Raw genomic sequence first — 14,208 nt, 5'->3', positions numbered from 1 at the left:
GTGTATGTGCGTGAAGACCCCCTGGTTCTCCCAGCATGCTTCAAAAAAGTTCCTGTCTGTAGTGTATAAATATTGTTAAACCACTGCATTGGTGGGCTCATGCCCCCGCCAAAGGGCGTCGTTTACCATCTTCAATTAACACGATTGACAGGGTCAAAGGTTCACGAAAACGATTCATTCGACTTGGGTTTGAATAGGAGATTCAGCTTAATCAAGTTTGTCCAGGACTCTACAGAAGACCTGCGCTGACAGGTTCATAAAAGGGAGCAAGGAGTTTGTAGATCAAGCAAGTTGGCTGATTGTGATGTTTCAGATTGGCGAAAAATAAGCATCTGAATCACTCTGTCAACAGTGTGATTAGCGATTCAAATCAGTCATGTATCCTGCTTTTGTACTATACCAGCCACTTTAAAAACAGCGCTGCTCTAAACGCTTTTTTATGTTGCTGAATATGATCTCAGTTGGAGCCTATAAGCCAAAATGCAAAACACCGTTTAGAACTGGAAAAAGGCACAAACAGCCCTTGGTGGTTTGTGTTGCCATTATGAGAAGTTACACTCCCTACACAACAGTGCAAATGTAAACAAAGTGCAAACAGACCAGTCTCTACAACACATTAATAATAGACATACGTTTTAATGGATCCCTTAAGGAAATAAGAGCCATCCGTTGGAACGTTATGGGAGTTGGGAAGGACATGGTTGTGGATTTTGTGCTTCATTGTAATTGAATTATCTTTACAGTTTATCTACCACTATGTAAAGTAGTATTATTGAACTATCATGTTCTTTGAGATAGGCAGGGCATGGTAGTACAAATGTATTTTTCAAAGTGTTTTCCATGGTACATTAATAAACCCACAATTAATAGGACCACAACATTTTTACTTTTTATATTTGTTGGTTTCTCTAGGTGACGCTTTTATAAAACTGCTCTTACTGATTCTTGCTTTGTATCTCTTTAGGCCTTTAGTTCATGTTCTTTATATGGCACGTTTGCATTAAATGCATTATTGAAAGGGAAGATAATTGTGCTGCTTTGTGTGTCTTTTTCGAAGTAATGCATAGCTGCTGCCATGCAACAAATCTGTCTTCACATATTATGCCTTTACTTGACTGTTGTAATTGGGTTGCAGTTAAGGTGGTGACAGAATGTGTTCGTTCACATGTGTTTCGAGTATGTATGTGCTCGTGTGTGTGTTTGGATTCCTGTGTAAATATACAGCAACGTCTAAAACACAAAAAACATTTTTTAAAACAAACTTAAAAAAGATTTTCTTGTTTCCTTTAAGGACACAAAATATTGAACATTCCCAGATCCCACCGGGATAACGTAACATGCCTGTATGTACAGTCTGTGTGCACGGTCATTAAACCAAACGGATGACATTTTAATGAACTCAAATTATTTTTTACATTATATTAACTTGTATTAAATTAGCAGCAAATGCAGAAGCATAGTCACTCAGTGGATCCCTCTCACTGTTCACTTATATAACACTCATCTTATAAAGTAACACAAAAACACATTTGGCTTGAATTGCTTTTAAGAAACCTTTTAAGGTTGGGATTACATTACAATAATTGGGATATTTCCTTGTCATGATGTTACAGTTAGCAACCAAGCAAACAGTGTGAGGCTGGCCATTATTTTGCTGTGCAGTGGGTCTGAGTCAGCACAAATTATGCAAATTCGGCATTTCGTCTGTCTCATAGGAGATATTGATATGGGACTATATTTCCAGATCAAAGGAACATTGAATGAACCAACACACTCTTTCTGTTTCAAAACACATATGCACAGAGAACTAATTATAAGGATTCAGTTAACTCTACTTCTTCTTTCTTTCTTTCTTTTTTCTTTCTTTTACTTTCCTTCTTTCTTCCTCTTCTTTGTCTTTCTTTCTTTCTTTCTTTTTTTCTTTCCTACCCAAAAACACCCAAAACCCACTTGCTTACTTACTTACTTACTTAGTTACTTGTCTTTCTTTCTTTCTTTCTTTCTTTCTTTCTTTCTTTCTCAAACACAAGCAGGTGTGTAGCGTGTCCCTTTGAAAAGAGGCGGGGCTGGAATGTGGGCTATATTTTCCATCCTTTCTTCCCTCATGCCCTTATCAGCACCCACACCTCAAAGCTCAGGCCAAAAATAAAACTTTGCCCACATGTTTGTGTATGTCTGTATCAGTGGAGTATTGTGGACTTCAATGTCCCAACTCTGTAAATTCATGTTCTATTTCTATTATATATTTCCACTGTTTCCAGGTCAGTCATGTGAAACAGCATTTACTATTACAAATGTTATTTACCTTACAATATTCAAACAGTAAGATGCATGATGCAGTAAAATATATACTTAATATCTATTTTGTAATGTCGTTATAATGAATATTCAGTTTTTATCCTCATTCATCATCATCTTTAATGATAGTCATATCGGTACTAAAATTGCTCCCAGAACAAACAGTTCTTGACTGTATGGTCTTTGATTAAAATAGTATGTCTATGCAAACCCAACCGTCTCCTTCTCTCACCTGCATATAAAATACATCAGGTATGCTTTCATGCATCACACTTGTGTAAGGAAGCCTGATCTTCATAGAGAAGGTCCTTACATAAGCTTCACACACTGCAGTTGACACGTTTGAGGTTCTGCTCAGCGGCTGGCATGACAACAGCAGCAACAGCAACATTAAAGAAAAAGGACAGAAGAATAAACAAAAAAAGCCACCGCTGCCAAGCTTCATGCTAACCTGCGTGAAGGCCTCCTGGTGTGACTTTGAAGTTGTGCGTTACGATGGTGCATATCATTTTCATATTTTATCCAGACTTTCAGTGATCTCATTCAACACCCGAATGCAAAAACATCAGCGAAGCTCTGAATGTGCCCAGAAAAAGACAGATAACTGCCAGTGAAACTTTTCCTATGTGACTGAAATAACATTAAAGGGTCATATCCGATACTGAGTGTGTATGTGGCTTTGTGTTTCACTTCTGTGTGTATTTATATCATCTTGTTTTATGATGTTTGGTTTCCATGAATTACCCTATAGCATTATAATCACGGAAATAATTCCCTCTTGCTTTATATTTCGAAAGGGTTAAGTGATATTTGCAGTAGTCTGCAAAGCTGTAAAGATGCTCCAGTTTCCAGTAGCCTGGTTCTTTAAGTGCGACTGTGATTAAGAACCGGCCCCTTTGAGCTCTCGACTGATCGGGAATGTGGCCATGAGTCACGACTCTGTTCTGTGTAATGGTCCCCAGCTTCACGCTGCTGATCAAAACCTCACGTTCAGACTCACTGCTTTTCAACACACAGAGGAAGAGCCCCTCGGTCGAATGACTGAATGAGAACGTTATGTCTTGTCATGCTTGATAATCATTGAGTAATTGGTTCGCAATTAGTTGGTGGTATGTTGCTATGTTGATCACGACGGCTGTTGAGGTTGGATGAGTGTTGGTAGAACAGGCAAAGATCTGTCATTGATGTCTGTGGGTCATAGACCAGCACAGTTTATTTAGATGATATATGATCTTTATTAGTATATTAAACGATGACTCTTCATGCTCTCTTTTATTATTTGATAAACGATATTTGTTGGCCTTCCTGCTGCCAAGCTATTATCCGTCTCTTATTGGAATCAGATTGCTTCTTGGATTGGATTTTTATTCAAGATTGCCATGGAAGAAAGTATTTTATAACTGAACAATGCCAGAACGATGTCCGAATTGAGATCTTGATCTTGGAGGGTACATTCCAAAGCCATTCGCATTAGTTGATCATGACCGGGTTTCTAATGCACTAAGTACAATGTTAAAAGCACATAAGTAGCATTCAATCTTCATAACACGTTTCCCAAAAGCATGTTTATTAAAGTTGGATGTTAAACGTTTATAAATGAACCTCAGGCCATTTGGATGTCTATTACATAAGCTTAAATTGACTATATCTCAACGGACGATGATTACCTGCATGACTTGGCCTGTTGCCTTGTGCTACACTGATATATGGTGGTGATATAGCACTATGAAAGAACTATTACAGGTGTAATATACAGTAACACTTCATCTTAAAATATATCAATATTGTAAGGGAAAAACAAAGTGTGACCCCAAAACTTTTTAACCCCTCTTTTGTGTTATTTCTGCATTTATAAAAACCTTAGATACATTTATCTAGATTCTTTATACACCTCTGAAGACATGGTTATGTAGCATATTGCGTGTCTGTCAATAGATCCTCTAAAAAATTTCACACTGGACTTTAAGAAGGCAGCACTACAAACTGACAACATGGCGTGATCTTTTTAAACGTCTTAAATGCAAAAGCCTTGGTTTATTAGTTCACATTATACTCTCTAGTTTACTGTGCGTCATGTTTGTTTTCCTTCTGAGATTTTGATTTAATAATTTACCTCGTATATACAGTCAAACCAAAATTTATTCAGACATCTTCTACATTTCTCACATGACAGTTATTTGCTACAGTTTAGAAAATGGTAACAAAATACGACAAGAACTTAAACTGTGTCAGAACAAATTCTTGATAATGTCAGATAACTTGGATAGAAAGATATGTAATGGATTAGGTTGAATAGCTGTAAGCTGTTAAATTTAAGTACACAATATGATTATACCAAGTTAGGGCAACCAGTTACCAAGCAATGCTTCATTTAGTTCAGTCTGTGGATGAAAATGGTCGTATTAGCAATGTTCAGGTCAAAATGTCTGAATAATTCTTGGTCTCAAATGTTTATCAATCTTACTGGTAGTAAGATCTCACTGTTTGAAGATTTTACAGCGTCCAGCACCCACTAGTAAAAAATAGGATGGGGATAGGGAGGATGACGTATTATGCATGTGTAGATATTTAGCTCAGCACTCGGCACACTCTTGCATCTGTGAGTTTTCTCCTTCAAAGCTTGTGAACGTCCCTGTCTGCTTACACAGTAGAACCACATACTCGCTCCCAAACACACACGGCACTCCTTACGCTTATACTGATACTGTTTTATCTGGCTTTGAGACCAATGCAGGCAGATGGGAAAGGAACAGGGGTCTGGGATCCAGATGCATACTCTTACACAAAATGTCAAACACGTAATGACTTGAGTATAGGTCAGAAGTAACCATTAAATCATTAGTATAGCAATAATTTTCAGTAGAAATGACAAATTACGTATTGTACAGCATAGGCAAAAGAAATGCGTGAACTGCCAAATGAAGCAATCTTTGATGTGCTTCAGACTATGTGCAATATTTGGTTTTGCAGATATCATATATACTGATATTTATAAACTCGTTTTGGCTAATAGCTGATGTTGATACTGATATTTGTACATTAAACTTATTTAAGAGTCTAATCATTTTAAGTCTTTCCATTTTAGTTAAGATGCAGACTTAGAAGGCAGCTGCTAATGTAAGGTTTAGATAGCATAGAAAATGATGACACTATCATATATGTCTATATTTAGCAAAAAATTATTATAGTGATTCACTGTTTCATGCGCTCCCACCACTGATCTATATAAATGACTGGATTGCTCATGACGTCAATACACTGAAACTACCGCGCCATCACGTTGGTATGCCAAAACGTTCTATTAAATGAATAGGGAGTCATTTAACGTTTTAAAGTCTCACGGTACATTCTTACGCAAAATGTCTTAAGCATGTAAATGGTTAATTATTGAAAGTCGGGAATTATTCTGTCTTATTAGACAGAGTGAGTTACGTTCCTTTTCATTACGGTAGCTTACATATTAGATCAGCAGACCATCGAGACACCTCAACATGTGACAGATGTGCTTATTCTAAAATCTAAATACAGATAAATATAGGCTGTATACGTTCTTTAATCATGAAGCTTAAGTTCTACACATTTACACATTTGCCAATAAAACAGTGTGCAATACACACTCACCTTCTGTTGATTTCTATACTATGTCACTATTCTGCCAAAAATAAACATAAACATTGGAAAAAACATCCGAAACACACGTGTGAACTAAAAACGTATCTGGTGCCTTATAAGCGAATTTTATTTATATTTTAGATCGTCATTTTGACTGTAAGTCAACAGCGCTTTCTGTCAGTTAGGCATATCAATATGGCCGCAATCTCTTCTGTTGGCTTCAACTCCTGCCTATGGTTTAGCGTTATTGGTGCAATCCAGTCATTTATATAGATCAGTGACTCACACTGATAAAAGTACAGACGTACACACACACACACACACATTTTTAACCCTCCTCCCACTCAGTCGCACGTTAATGGAAAGAGCAGGCCAGTTCAGCGGCTTACTCACGCACATGGTCTCAGCTACAGCCATTTGTTATCTGTTATCACGATTCTTTTAGACTCCCACACACACACACAGTCCTGTAGAAGAGTGAACAGCAGTGTTTTCTTTAGTCTGGGATTTGCAGCCTATTATCACGACTCATATCTCTTGGTAAGCACACACACACATTCAGTAGGCAGCTGAATGACTGTCCCCAGTCTGAGGTCCTGCTTTAATTCTGAGTAACATGTGAGGTAATGAAGCAGACATCGCCTGTATCTCTTTAAGCCTCTCTCTCATATTCACTTTGCTTTTAGACCATAACATCTGCTACATTTACCCATACTGCATCAGCGTCACTCATTACTGAAACAAAGACGATTCTATGATAAATCTTTATCTCCGGTTAAATACTCTATAACCTGTTCATCTCCGCCAGAGTTACCCTCTGAAGCCATCTAAATGCCTATAAGCCCTGGCATTTACCTGTGCGGATGTCAGGAATGTACAAAGGAAATACAGAGTCATCTGGAGATGAAATATAATGTTATGTGGGGCTCTCTCAGTGGTATTAAATAAGTGATGAAGATTCTGGAACAGGTCTCTCATGTCCTTACAAGACCGTAGCCTGTGTAATTTCACAGACAGTACCGGGTACAGGGCATTCCGGAGCCATCTGTGGCTGCGCCATGTTTCAGCATGGCTGGATCTATTGACAGCAGAAGTGAGAACAGTACATTCTCACTCTGGCATCTCTGTGTTCTGCTATGGCTTGGAGATTTGTTAAAGGGTAATAAAGAGTAAAGCCTCATGTTTTGTATCTTTTGTGAGGTTTGTGAAGTCCTTCCGTTTTAGAGAATAAGAATGAGAAACTGTAAGTATTTTACACGCAATGGCACTGGATTCAATTCTTGTTTCTTATAAACATAGTGATATTATTATTATTCTGATAGGTAAACTGAACTTTTTTACCACTGTGCATAATAACAGTTAACAAGTGAATAATTCTGGAAATATAATCAATAATGTTAATGAGTTAGAACGGTTTAAATTTTTTAACGTAAAAATTGAAAATAATTTGAGAAACAACGCTACTGAAAAAACGTTTCATTTAATATCCAATTGGAGAACACTGCCTTACCTATAACAATCTATTTTTTCTTTGTTTGTATGTTTTGGGTGTTTTGTTAGCAATGGGCATCTGCTAAAGTTCAAAAAATATTTTTTATTGGATTCGTTTTGGGGGTGACCGCAGAGCAATCTGTACTTTCTGTACCCTTCTATAATACATTTGTATTATGTGTAATTTTGTCCAACCTTTTTTGCAAAAAGTAAAATAAACATGTTGCTGTAGTGACACTAAAAGTCTGAATTCACAATGATCCAACAAAGAGATAAACACCCAAAAATTGGTCGATAGAATGCTGAGGGTGTTGGCCTTTGCTGGATCAGTTTAAAGTAGCGTTTTAAAGAATTCATTTATTTTGTGTTTTAAGCTTTATTTTTCAAAAAAGATTTAGAAATAAATCATATTTTTTTCTTTACAAATCATTTAAATTTTCAGCTGTTGCCAAAGATTACAAACTGTATTCCTGCAAAAATAAAAATGATTATTTACCAGTTACCACACCAGCACATACCGGAAGGAAAAAAAGATGGTGAAATTATTTATTTGACTTCAAGTTTACAAATTTGCTTGCAGTTTGATTATTCAGCACTCACAAACAGATGGTGTGAATGTGATACATGAATTTAGGACAAAGACCCAAGCATATGCAGTAACGCAGCTGGGAAACTTCTGAAGATCTAAATTTATTCATAACCATGTCTGTTTTGCAAGCACAAACAGTATACACACACTCTCGCTCTCTCTTTTACTCGCTCGCTCTCTCACAAACACAACTCTGAATGCGCATAAATAGACACACACAACCAAACACAATTACACTCTAGCGCACTGATATATCGACTATTGCCTCAAGTTCGATAAACCCCTGCGTGCCAGGGATTACTCAGCCTTGGCGTTTGCTCTCCGTTGCTATGGGGACCTTGTCTGCGTGTGATCCTCAGAAGCCCATAATACTCTCCAGCCTGTATATCTGCCCTACAGAAATCTGTCTCTCATTTAGTCTCACACACACGGCACACAACATAAACCCTCCTGTTCTGTGGCTGGGCCGCTCCGCTGCCATTGAACTTTTATAGAGGGAGAAAGAAAGACGTTTATATTGGGAAAATCGACATGCGAAATGTTTCCACACACAAAAAATATTGTTCCCTAGAAAAAAACTCAATGTCATATTTTCTGTGTCCTGTGAACGCCCACTGCTCCATTATGCCTCCCTCATAATATCCCTCTCCTGATTTCTCTCTCTGTTCCAGCACAAGGGCCCTTGACCTGCAGCTGTGCGTGGTCAGGCATGAGATGGAGAGCGTGAGGACAGACAAAGAGAGAGTGTGTACGGAGCTGGAAAATGAGCACGCTCGCCGCCTGCACCTGAGGTAAGGAAACGGGGGAACAATGGCATAAAGGGACAAAAGAAAGCGCCGTAGATCGTGCAGCTCCCATTGGCTCTTGAAGGCCAGAGCGTGTGGCGTGTCTGCAGTAGCTACCTCAGCCACGGCACGACAGGAAGAGCTTTGCAGATGGGAAACAACTGTGTGCGTGAGTGTGTGTACACTTGTGGGTGTTTCCAGGCACACATGTGAATAAAAAAGGAGAAGAAAAAAGAGAAGGGGCTTTGACATTTCCACACAAATGGTTGCTGATATGCTTGGCCGTTGAAAATCTTTTTGCTTAGGGCTTAAAAATAAACTAGTCTTCTATTTTGTGGGGGGAGGTAACACTTTACAATAAGGTTGTATTTCTTTACTTAAGTAAGTGCAATAGCTAACATGAACTAACACTGAGCATGTATTCATCTTTGTTAATTTTAGTTAATGTTAGTACAGTTCATTTTAGTTATATTTTTAACACACATCTTTTGATTTTAAATTCATAAATGCTGAAACATGAACTAAGATTGATCAATCCTGTAGAAGTATTGTTCATTGTTTGCTAATGCATTAACTAATGTTAACAAATACAACCTTATTGTAAAGCGTGACTTTTTTTGTGGCATGTGCAAAATAAGGTTTATATTACAACACGCATAAATCAAAAGTTTAATGATTGTAATGCAATGTATTATGTTATTCATATCATCATATGAAGAGTTTGGTTCCAAAATGAGATAACACAGTTATTTGTTTTAAAAAATCAAGTTTTTTATTATGTTATCATGTTTTAATTGTGTTTTATGTAAGTTAGCTGTATTTTTTTGTTTTTATGGCTTAAATCAAAACAAACTAACTGCAGTTTGATTGAAATTGATATTACAATTCTTTTTTTTATGTTTAAAAACGGAGTTATCTCATTTTGGAACAAAACTCTTCGTATACAGTAGAACATGAACAATCATGTGACAAGAAATCAAAAAGGTGTACAAAAATATGAAATCATTGTTTAAAAACAATTACTATTATGACTAACAACAAACATTATAAATAACAAATACCTTTAATAACAAGTAGATACGCAATTAAAAATTTAAATAAGTGCAACACTTATTTTTTAGCTAGCTCCACAAGAAAGGTTATATGAATAGAAAGTTAAATAAAGAGAAAATAAAGACTTGCATAAAATTCACTCTACACGCAATTTAATTCAAAATATTGGTTGCGAAAAGAATATTTCCATAAAATGTTAAACATATCGTCATTTAAGATAAACATGATTAAAATATGTTATTTTCGAGACTTGACCCATCAGCAGATTGATATGTGACGTTGGATGAGTTGCAAACAGTTAATAATCAGCTGCTGTGAAGAGAAGCTGTCATGAAAGGCGAGCGGTCTCGGTTGACTGGCAGGTGATAATGCAGTCATGAGCTCTGTGATGGGCTTCTTCATCTTTACCAACCGTCTGTGCGAGCCACGCACACAAAGGCTGTGATAGTGTCACACTGAGAAGTGCTTCCAGGAAAGGTGTGTGTCGGGGGAATGAATGCCGCTGAAGGAGTGTGCAGTAAACATTTATTTGCGGTTAGTGTGCCTCAGCTCTCTGTGACGTAAATAGCCCGGAGTGACTTGAAAAACCTTTTCTAATTTGCTTTATGCTCATTGTTGTCATGTGTTTTTGATTTCTCTTTGTTGCCGGATTGACTTTGATTGATCATTTCAACCGATGGATGAAGCCTGTGAATATTTTCTCTCTCTCTGAGCATTCCTGTTGAACCAGGGGGCAGAACTATTTAGTTTTTTCTTCTATTCTGGCTCACCTTCATATAGTTTTATGACAAGCCTGTGAAATATGCTGTAATGGCATTCCACACATGCACATGAGCACGTTGTGTCACACCCTTGTGACCACGAGGTCTTACCAGGTGATTCATCATCCTTTACCGATAATTATATCAAATTTCATCACCTGTAGAACAAGCGTCTTATTTCCCTGGGTGAACTGTTATATTGGAATGCGGGGCGTTATGGTTATTTTGTAGACTGGACATTATTATTACATCTGACTTTCTCAGAACACCATTCACATTTCTCAAGTTGTCTAGAAATAATCGGCTATGACTCAGTCTCAGGTTGTGTGCATCAAAATGTGCCCCGGAAAAGCGTTGTAATGTTTCATGATTGTAGAAGTGCCTCTCCATCTCTCTCACTGTCTCTGTATTACTGATGGGTCTAGGCTGTGAAGTAATCTAACTGATTCGAATTGGTGCTGAAGTTCTGGTATATCACACAAGATGAACACAAATTAATACATTTTATATTGTGCCCTATTTTAGTGATCAAAACAGAAAATTTTTTGTTACATTGTTTGTTTTTAAACAATTTGGGCATCTTATTGAGAGGATGTGCTATTATTTTATTTTCTAAGAAAAGCGTACATTAAAGCATATAAGTCACATATATTTGAAAGTGCACTCATTTTACTTAAATTTGAGAGTTCACCCAAAAATGAAAATTCTGTCATCATTTACTTTGTCAAACAGAATGTTGCTGACAACGGCAACGGCGGTACCTATTATCTTCTATTGAATGGACAATAGATTACCAACGTTCTTCAAAATATCTTCTTTTGACAGAATTTGGGGTAAACTATGCCTTTAGGGGGGATTCACAATTTTGACACTGTATCACAAAACCAGTCTTAAGTAGCACAGGAACCTTTGAGTAAAAGCCAAAAATACATTGTATGGGTTGAAATTACAGATTTTTCTTTTATGCCCAAAATCATTAGGATATTATGGAAGAATCATGTTCCATTTAGCTATTTTGTGAGTTTCCTACTGTAAATATATAAAAACCTTATTTTTGTGGGTGGATGGCCTCTACAATGCCTCTGATTCACATCTTCAAATGAGATTTTCTCAATATTTCGATTTTTTGCACCCTCAGCTTCCAGAGTTTTAAACGGCAGTATCTCCGCCAGATATTGTCCTATTCTAACAACCCATACATCAATTATTCAGCTTTCGGATGATGCAAAAATCTCCATTTCGAAAAATTGATGCATAAGACTGGTTTTGTCATCCAGGAATCCCATTTCGCGTTTAAAATTGCGTGGAAAACGCAGTGTCGCTTTCTCTTATCAAATAACCGGCGGTCAAGTTGAAATATTCCATCTGAATGCGGCACCGCATCGCTCCCTATATGCACATGCCTGTTACGTGTCTACATTTAAAATACCGAACTTGCGCGTGTACAAGATGCGAAACGTGAATCGCCCCTTTAGCATCCACCTTAAAACACCCAAGCAATGAATTATTTACGATAACCCTACATAATACAAAGTAGCACATTAAATGCCCGGCAACAGTATCTTTACACAAACAAACATCCCTCAGAAAACGGGAAGGTTGGTGATATAAATGCTTTTGAACTGCCGAGTTATCAAAGCGAAAAGAAAATGAATGCTCTCAGATGTCTCCTCTCCTTAACCCCCAAGCTATAATGCCAACGTCTCCTCAAAGCCCCTTTTCATGTCTCGTGTAAAAGCACGTGTGCCTTTATGTGCGCTTGAGAGCGACGTGTGTGCTTCACATATGGGGCATGTGTGTGTGCAGTGTGAGTTCAATGTAGCGTGAGCTCCAGCAGTCTTTTCGGTCAAAAGGTTTATAGCCTGATTACAGACTACGCACCGGAGGTTCAGAGACAAAGAAAGACGGCCAATGAGACAGAAAACAAACACTGTTTGTTCCACGATCGCCCATCCACGCACCGTCCTCCGCAAGGTGAAGAGGATCATTTTGAAGACAATCGCGATGTGGATGTGGGAGGTGATTTATATGACCCGAGATGATGAGGTCATGCGTCTTCAACCGGACGGGAAAGAATGCTGGGAAAGCAGCTGGCCAGACGCGCACATCAAAAACCGAGCATGTGCTGTCCAGACACACCAGAAACACTTCAAACGGAGAGGAGAGAGTGAAATGAGAGAGAGAAAGGTGTGGACAGAGAGTCAGTCTGAACAGGGTCATATGGCTGAACTGAGGAGGATTGGTTTAACTGACAAAGCCAGATGTACTTTTAGAAAGAAAGACAGCAGCAGAAGCAGCCAGCTGTTAGTATTGAAATGCTGACAGCTCAGTTCTAACCGCCTTTTCTCATCTCTGCTCGTCTCATCTCTCCTCTTCCGGTTTCCTCTCCGCTCTTTGCTTTGTCTCCCACTTGTTATGGAAGATAGGTTCGCACAATTGTTTCTCTCTTTTTTTCTCTCTGCGTCTCACCGAAACACTACCGTGTTTGCCGGTTGCCATGACACTTAGACAAATGTGCGAGTTTGTGTTTGTGTATGTTTGTTTACTCGGTGACAGGCTGGGATGGAAGGATGGATACGTGGAGGGTTAGTGTGTGGTCGCTGATGTGATTACGTGTGTGTGTGGAGTTAGCATCCTGTTTATTCACTTGGAGAATCCTGGCAGCTCTTATCTGCCTCTGTCTGCTGATGATGATGTAATGCTGGTGGAAAGGAGAGGGGCGTGATATAGGGCAGCGAAACAGACACCACTGACACTATACTTCAAAAGTTCAGACCTCATTAAATCATCCCGCAAAGCGCTGACAGCCTGCCAGACCTTAGGAGAGACCAAACACCGAGACATGGATGGACTCGATGAGAATAAACTTTAGCTGTAATGACTCACAGCTTCAAATGAAATGTAGTACATATGGCACATGATAATAAAAATGGTTTTGAAATGTGAGGTTGCATATAAGCTCATCTTATATTGATGGACTGGACAAACTAAAATAATTTTCAGTTGTGCTTAGTGTTTCCCTTTAGAATAAAAGAGAAATGATTTTTTCTCTTTTTTATATTTTCTAGAAAGCAATGAAATTAAAAAGGGGAGAACGTAGAGATAGTTCAGCCAAAAAAGAAAGTGTTGTCAACATTTATTCACCCTCATGTGGATGAAAACCTGTATAGGACTCTAAGGGGGAATAAGATAGTTTAAAAAATGTGTGAGTGGGAGTCAATGGGGGGACAATGTTGTTTGGTTACCAACGTTCTTCAAAATATCTTATTTTGTGTTCCGCAGAAGAAATAAAGTCATACAGGTTTGGAATGACATGAGAATGAATAAAGAATTTTCATTTTTGTGAGAACTATCCTCGTTTTGAGATTTTTCACCCCCCAAAAAAGAGGCTTCCAAAATCTCACATGTCTTAACAGGTTTCAACAATAAATCAAACTGTCTGAGATTTTCCAAGATACCATAAACTTCAATCAAAATTCTAAATATACTCAAATTCCTTCCAGACCTTATTCACCTCTAAACTATGTTATCAACATTTCTGTTTTGTACTGATATTTTATCTCTTTATTTCTCATATGGATTTAGAAGTATCCTCCTTTTGAAAAAGTTGCTATTTAAA

The 14,208-nt window shown here is 37.9% G+C and overlaps 1 protein-coding gene across 4 annotated transcripts in view; it reads left to right on the top strand.

Annotated features, from left to right (window-relative positions):
* Positions 1-14,208, top strand: part of lekr1 (leucine, glutamate and lysine rich 1) — a 63,623-nt gene that overhangs the window by 9,706 nt on the left and 39,709 nt on the right. For all 4 annotated transcript variants that reach the window (XM_056766322.1, XM_056766321.1, XM_056766320.1 and 1 more), the window contains exon 4: positions 8,662-8,781. In XM_056766322.1, the coding sequence (XP_056622300.1) occupies positions 8,662-8,781 (120 nt within the window). The remainder of the gene's footprint in view (positions 1-8,661; positions 8,782-14,208) is intronic.

Source organism: Triplophysa dalaica, chromosome 14, assembly GCF_015846415.1.
Source record: "Triplophysa dalaica isolate WHDGS20190420 chromosome 14, ASM1584641v1, whole genome shotgun sequence".
Taxonomy (NCBI): domain Eukaryota; kingdom Metazoa; phylum Chordata; class Actinopteri; order Cypriniformes; family Nemacheilidae; genus Triplophysa; species Triplophysa dalaica.
This window is presented reverse-complemented; position numbering and strand designations above follow the sequence as displayed.